General features: G+C 45.6%; 1 protein-coding gene across 3 annotated transcripts in view; it reads right to left on the bottom strand.

Moving 5' to 3' along the window:
* SLC39A8 (solute carrier family 39 member 8) overlaps nucleotides 1-3,922 on the bottom strand; it is a 53,901-nt gene extending 49,979 nt beyond the window's left edge. The window contains exons 1-2 of one of the 3 annotated variants that reach the window (XM_081812046.1): nucleotides 3,747-3,922; nucleotides 2,529-3,011 (exon numbers count right to left, since the gene is read on the bottom strand). In XM_081812046.1, coding sequence (XP_081668172.1) covers nucleotides 2,529-2,747 — 219 coding nt within the window. In that variant the 5' untranslated portion in view covers nucleotides 2,748-3,011; nucleotides 3,747-3,922. Of the gene's footprint in view, nucleotides 1-2,528; nucleotides 3,012-3,261; nucleotides 3,412-3,442; nucleotides 3,598-3,746 lie in introns of those variants that run through there. The other 2 variants (XM_081812043.1, XM_081812045.1) reach the window with 2 other exon arrangements.
* Nucleotides 3,923-7,549: the final 3,627 nt, after the last annotated feature.

Below are 7,549 nucleotides of genomic sequence, written 5' to 3'. Positions count from 1 at the left end.
CTAAGAAACATCACAGCCCTCATCCAAAGGAACAATGTCATTTACAAATAGATCTCTTAGAAGAGTCAATAAATCCCTGGCTCATCAAAATAAATTCTATTTTCTCAGCCTTTTTCAAAGTCAGAAAGTCAGGCTTCTCACAATAGGCCCATGTATTATTTATTCTACTTTACGGCAGGTGGGGAAACTGAAGTTGCATTCTTTAAGAGATATTAAGGGGCGCCTGGGTGGCTCAGTTGGCCAAGCGTCTGACTCTTGGTTTCGGCTCAGATCCTGATCTCAGGATGGTGAGATCAAGCTCCTTGGCAGGCTCGGCACTCAGCAATGGCTCTGCTTGGGATTCTTTCTCTCCCTCTATCCCTCCTACTCATGTATGCTGCCCTCGCTCTCTCTCTCTCTCTCTCTCAAATAAATAAGTAAATCTTTAAAAAAAAAACAATAGAGATATTAATGGCTCTAAATTTTGTTCCAAATTGGATGGTGTCTTGCTATAACAGATATGAATGCCAGCTAATTAGTAGATTCTCTGCAATGGCATTTCATTTGTCACTGTTTAACTGATGACTATTGTTTTCTTTAGCACTTTTTAGTTGATGTTTGTTAGGCCTGATTACATGATAAAATTTCCTCAGCTTCCCTTTGTTTCCAAAGTAATTACAGGCTTCTTCCTCTCTCTTTTTGATGCCCACAGACGCCATAATGAAGGCAGTTAAATATGCAAAATGAGAATAAGAAACAAGGTGTCAACATACATATAATTTACTTTTGAGGCATCCAACTTACTCATAAACTAGGGATCATATTGCTAATAAAATTATCCGATTTTCCAAAAAAATTTGGACATATTTTCCAGTGTCTTCGCCAACAGATGGTTCAGGGGTCTTTTGCCACTTTATAATTCATCTACACCTCTCCAGACATGACGAGATAAGGAGATAATGTAAGTGAAAACAATGTGTGGGCCACAGATATGCAGCTGCAAGCAAAATCCCCACACTTCTTTCCAAGCATATGACCGCCCCTACTCCTACCTAGAACACTTTAGTCAGCTATCTCCCCTAATTGAAAAGAGACTGCAACTAGACAGAAAGTACTTAGGAAGGTGTTTGCTTTATTTTCTAAAATAGCTATATACTATGGGGGCATTTCAGTTACCCAACATAGAAGTTCTCAGACTTTAAACCAAAGGTAATATCATGCCAGAACGGGAACTATACATAATTTACCAAAGAACATATATAAGCAGACCACAAAACACTTCCAGATCAAAGGCAGTTCACTTTCTGAAACCCCCACGGCATCAGAAAGCCCTACTTCTTCCCAAGTATTGTATGTTTTAATTGAGGTAAGCTATTTGTAATATAAAAAAAAAAATGCCAACCTATCTGTAATTTTATTAGCAAGGATTTTACCTGATTAAAGTTTCCTTATCTGGCATCTAAGATTAGATACGTTGGGAAATGCTAAATTCCTGAGTGGAGAACACATAGTATGCAGTATTTCCCAAACATCTCAGAACACAAACACTTTTTCTAACACAAACAAACATTGCCCAGAAGTGGCAAACACTATGCAAAATACTGCATACTGCTGCTCATCATCAGTTGTCACTGGAACAAGAGCAGAAGGAAAAAAAAAAATCAAAGCGTTGAGTTAACTGAATTTTTAGAAGTGGGGAGGAGTTCTGGGGAGGATGCTAAAAGCACACTTTGACTACTCACAGTTTTAAGAAATACTCAATCACAGAACATTTATTATGGAGGTGACTAGGAATCTATAATGGCATCTTTTTTTTTTTTTTTTGAAACTTACTAACAGGTATGATCTTAAAATTCTCCCAGGTAGCTCATGGCTGTCTTTAAATCCTAGGCATTACCAAATGTCTGGCTAATACTGTGTATACATACTGAGAAATATATTTTTATTTTGAATGAAAATTAGAATCAAACACTTGACCTGACAAATGACTAAAAACTAAGACTCTAAACCCAGTCTGGGCATCAGCTGGGTATGTGATCTTGGTCAAGGCCTCCTTGGTTTCCCGATGTCTGTACAATAGACCCTTCAGCTCTGTAAGCCTCATGAAACCCACCTAGGAAAGACACCTACAGCAGTTCTTACCCCTCAAGCAACAGTTGATGAGGGTGGCATGTGAGCCACTATCTTTGCTGGGAAGATTTAAGTACACCGTTCCAATCTAAAAAGCATCTCATAAGGTGCTTCCAGCCCTCAACTACTTCATAAACTGTTCTGTAAAATTTTATAACCACAGGCGTCTGCCCTCTCCGCTCATCAGGAGTAAAACTGCAACATCTGGCTCCCTCAACAACAACAGCCCTTTATAAAACCCTGGTAAAAGAAAGCCCAGGGCGGTACGAATCAAGGGCCACCGATCAGCTACCGCCTCACACTTGAAAAATGCCCCGATAGTCTTCCTCCCTCACTTTTCCCAAATAAATAGCGTTCTTATACAAATGAAAGTCCACGGACCCCGAGAGGCTGGAAGGGCCGCGGGGGCCCGGCCGTACCTGATTGAAGTGCAGCTGCCCGGGCTCGGCGACACCCTCCTCGGGGGCGGCTCCCAGCTGCTCCAGCAGGCGCGCGAGCTGCGCCGCCGACAGGCTCCGATTCGCGCCGAACACGCTCAGCACATCCTCGCTAAAGGCGAGCCCGGGCCCCACCGCCGTGCCTCCGATGCCCGCGGCCGCCAGCAGTAGGAGCCCAGCCACCGCCCGGCCCGGGGCCATCCCGGCCGGGGCTGCCTCTCGAGGGCCTGAAACGGGCTGGAGCGCCCCGGGACGCTCTGGGCGCACCGGCGTCGGTGCCCAAGGGCGCGAGGATCAGGCGTCGTCGGCGCGGGTCCGAGTCAGCCGTGACTGGGGCGCCCGTGGTCCTCCGCCGCCTTCGGAAGAGCAGCAGCCCGCGACCTGCGGGGCATTGAAGTGGAGGTGCAGCGGGGGGCGGGGGTGGGGAGCGATAAGCAGAGCGGGCCCCCGGGCCTCCTGGAGAGCCTAAGATAAAGAGGACAAAGGGGGACAGAGATAAAGGCCAGCGGGCCACCCGCCGGCCAGCCCCGGGAGCACTGCCTTGCCCGAGCCCTCGAACGCCCGGCCGGACAGGGGGCCAACTGCCCTGGAGCCGGGTTTGCAAATGTCCCAGGATTTGCATAGTGTGGTGACACACGCTCCTCCCGGATATAAAGCCCCAAACCAAACAATTTCTTTAGGAAGAACTAAAACCACTCTCACTATAGAACCCCACCTCTTCTTCCTGTCTTGCTGCTAAATTCCCTCAGAGCAAACTCAGACGCGGTGAGACAAGGCAGTCCCCAAGGAGCTGCAGGAAATAGCTCTTTCGGAGTCCTGGACTTTGCGTCTAAACGGGACCTCCCTCTCCCAGATCTCTTTGCTGGGCTTGGCAAACTAGCCTGCTAACCTCTCACCTCGCCTGTCTCTTTCTGCTTCTGCGTCTCTGTGTGTGTCCACGTGAGTCTCAGTCTCTCTCTTTCTCTCTGTCTCTCTCTGTCTCTCTCTCAACACTATCTGGCAAGTCCGCTCGGAAACTCCGAGCTCGGGCCCTATCCCCTTTACAGATAAGAGGCGGGCCCTGTCCCCGCCTCTCGGGCACGTGGTCACACGCACTCCCCCAGCCTGAACTCCCGCTCTCGTCCACGCCGGGGCGCAGAGCCGCCGGCGTTGCGCATTCCTCCCCGGACCCGGCTCTCCACCCTCACCCTGGGGGGTTACCTGAATGCCACATCTGTGTCGGTGTCCCCAGCCTCCTTTCTGGTCTCGGTGGTCTCTTTGTTACCTTGCTGAAACCAACTTCCTGGAATAGAGTCTGGAGCCCCATGCATTGTCTAAGAGATTAGCAGGAATTGGCTTTTTTGTAGTACTTCGTAAACTCCGAGGAAAAAAAGGAAACCAAATCTCCAGCGTGGTGGCGGGCTGACTGAGCCTGCACTTCCCAAGTCGGCCCTTCCTGACGCCGCACAGGATATCCGCAGATCAGAATGAGTGTTTGTTTGTTCAAATGAGGGTTCAAGAAAAGCTGACTTAGGTGTGAGATCAACAAGCTTGTGCGAAGTGAATGCGGTGTTTGGGGACAAAGGTTGTGTCTAGTGGATATAATTGCCCAGAAATAAAGTAAATCTTGGTTCGCTGCTCCATGGCTAAGTACAATAAGAATTCAAAGTGGTGTTCTTGCCTTTCACTCGGAGAGTGCACAGCCTCCTAAAACAGCCGAATTTAAGAGACACTAAGTGCAGAAAAAGGCAAGGAGTTGTGGAAGAGGGACTTAAATGTAAATGTGAAAAATAGAGACAGAGAAAATTCCAGAGGGATAAGGATCTAGGTGGACATAACTGAGGGCTATCATATGGAAAATGTTTAACTGTATTCTAACCAGTAACAGGGCAGAGTCACCAAGAAGGTTTCTGCAGAATATAAAGCACAAGTGCTTTGGGAGGTAGTGATTTCTCCATGATTGAGAGTGTTTCAAACCCACAGGTAAGTGGTAGAAGGATTCCTGTCTTGGAGGGAGATCAGCAAAATGATCTTGATGGTGTGTCCCTTCCAATTATAAAATCTGTATATTTGTTGGGAATAATTTATGAATTTATAATGGTACAAAAAGGGCAAGTATTTCACCCAAGGGCCAGAAGTAAGTTCATGTCACAGTTAAGCTCTTAAACTATACAAATGATGGGACTCTTCGAGATTTTTATTGGATTCTTAAATGTAGTTTGTTGTTTATTTTTCCTTTTGACCTCAGTGACTCAAGGTGATTCTTTGAAATTCATGAATGCTTCAGGTAGTTCATCCACATCCAGCAAGTTGTTTATTCCCATCTTGAACTGCAACATTGCTAAGATGTTGGATTTTCCACAAATATAAATGGGTTTTAAATAATACAAATTTGTATTGCAGATTTTTTTAAATAAAATTTTTGTATTAGTCATTCATGTCTAAATACATACATTTTGTCTGCCCATCAACCCCAAAAGACAATAAACAGTAAAATAAGTAATAATCAACTTGCTTGGCAACTTTACCAAATACGGTTAATATGATTTAAGCATGCAATTAAGAGAGAGTATTCAGGAAATTACAAGGTACTAACTACCAAATTGGCAAGGCTAATTTCTAGATCTTTCACTCTAATGAAATATAATCACCAAAGTACTACTCAGATAATGTTTTAGGGCTCAAAATATGGCATTCTATCAGCAATATCATTACTGAAAAAAAGGACTTCCAGTTTAAAATATAAAGTGTAATGTTAATAACTATAATTTCTCTCAGAAATTTGCCTTAAAGTTTAAGTAATTTTAAATGGTAATATTTAACGGAGCATGCCAGGAACACCAGCCAGGATATTGAAAGATGCTTTCTCTTTCTGACAATGTCACCTGGGAAACTTGGTGACAGGTTCAATTCCCTCATCTATGAAACAGGAAAACTGGGATAGAAGAACAAGTATCTACTCCAGCCTTATTTCTAAATGTCTAATTTAGGGCGCCTTCGTGGCTCAGTTGGTTAAGCAACTGCCTTTGGCTCAGGTCATGATCCCAGAGTCCTGGGATCAAGTCCCACATCGGGCTCCCGGCTCAGCGGGGAGCCTGCTTCTCCCTCTGACCCTCACCCCTCTCATGCTGTTTCTCTCTCTCTCTCTCTCTAATAAATAAATAAATAAAATCTTAAAAAATAATAATAATAAAATAAATGTCTAATTTAGGAGTCATCTTTGAGTACAAAACATGAAACTCCTAGAAGAGAAATAAAAGTTCAATTCTCCAGAGGCCCCTGGGTAGCTCAGTCAGTTAAGCCTCTGACTCTTGATTTGGGCTCAGGTCAGGATCCCAGGGTCCTGAGATTGAGCCCCTCCCTCTTTGTCCTTGCACTGGGCTCCCTGCTCAATGGGGAGTCTGCTTATCCCTCTCCCTCTGCCCCCCCCACTCCCTCTGCCCCCCATTCATGCTCTCTCTCTCTTTCAGATAAATAAATAAATAAATATTTTAAGGAAAAAAATGATTCTCTTCTTCGGCCCCTCCCTTCTTCTCTAAAAAAAATAACAATTCTCCAATGGAAAGGACATTTAAAGTCAAGTCTTACTTTTTCTAATAGCTTCAGATTTTCTTTTAAACTTTCTCATGCATTCATTTCCCTGTGGAAGGACTAACAAGCAAATCGAAGAGACAGCCCTTTCCCTTCTTCCCCTTCCCTTCTCTTCTCCTTCCTCCAGTCTTAAAGCCATGAGGTGGAGCATAGCATGATAAATAGTATCTGTGTGGAGGGCAGTCACAGTGACCCAAAGAGGGGTGCGTTTGGAACCTGAACGAGAGAAGAAGGGTATCCAAGGAGGAGGGAAATTTAGTGTGGGCACTCATAGCCCACGCAGGGTGGCAAAGGTGTCCAGATGGTAGAGGGAACATGGAAAATCAGAAGATGCATTTATTTCTGGACAACAGGAGTGTGAGCACGCAGCCCAGCACAGAATGTCAGCACCCAGGTATGATGAGGGAAGCATCCTTCCCAGTATAGTTTGTCAGAGCCCAGGCTGGAGGGAGAGTGCGTCCACAGTGGCTTGGTGTAGGGACTCAGAGCCAGAGCGAAGATAGGAGGGCATCTATGGGTCGAGGGAGAGAGAGGCAGCTGAGTGTGGAGAGTCAGAGCCTGAATGGGTGAGAGAGGCGTCTGTGCTTGATGATGACCTGCATAGGAAGTCAGAGATGGAGAAGGGTGAGGAGAGAGACCCTGCTGAGCAATAGCATGAGGTACCAGACTCTGTGCAGTGAGCAGAGAGCTGCCCGATACCCAGTGTGTGACGGTGGGATTTATAAAAAGAAATATGTATTTGGTCTTCATCCCAGTTTCTGGCACACAGCTCCTAAAACCCTTGGATTTCCCAAGTTATGAGAACGACAAACGTGTCTGAGGTGACTTTTGGACCGCACCTGAAGTTGGGGGCTGCTTGCCAGGAGAATCAACCATATGATTATAAGGCTGTAACTTTCAGTCCCACTCGCCTGACTTCTGCAGAGGGGAGATGGCCTGGAGGTTGACTCAATCGCCAATGGCCAATGATTTAATCAATCATACCTATGTCATGAAGCTCCCATAAAAACCCAAAAGGACTAAGTTTGGAGAGCTTCCAGGTTGGTGAACACATGGAGATTCATGAAGAGTGGTGCCCCTGGAGAAGGGTAGAAGCCCCAAGCCCCTTTTCCACACCTTGTCCTGTGCATCTCTTGCATCAGGCTGTCCCTGAGTTATATCCTTCTATAACAAACTGGGGATCTAGTAAGTAAAGTATTTCTCTGAGTTCTGTGAGTCATTGGAAACTCCAATCTATAGTCAGTCAGTTAGAGCACAGGTCTAACTGTGTCTAGAGCCTGGACTTTGTAACTGCTGGGGGTAAGGGGCAGTCTTGTAGGACAGAGCCCTTAAACTATGGGTTCTGATGCTATCTCCCAGTAGGTAATATCAGCACTGAGTTGAATTGTGGGACCCTCAGCTGGTGTCTGAAAATTGCTCAGATGTGTGTAGAA

Source organism: Leptonychotes weddellii, chromosome 2 (genome assembly GCF_054177405.1).
Source record: "Leptonychotes weddellii isolate Sample4059 chromosome 2, ASM5417740v2, whole genome shotgun sequence".
In the NCBI taxonomy this organism is placed as follows: domain Eukaryota; kingdom Metazoa; phylum Chordata; class Mammalia; order Carnivora; family Phocidae; genus Leptonychotes; species Leptonychotes weddellii.
Note: the sequence above shows the minus strand (reverse complement) of the source record. Positions and strands in the feature narration are given on the sequence as shown.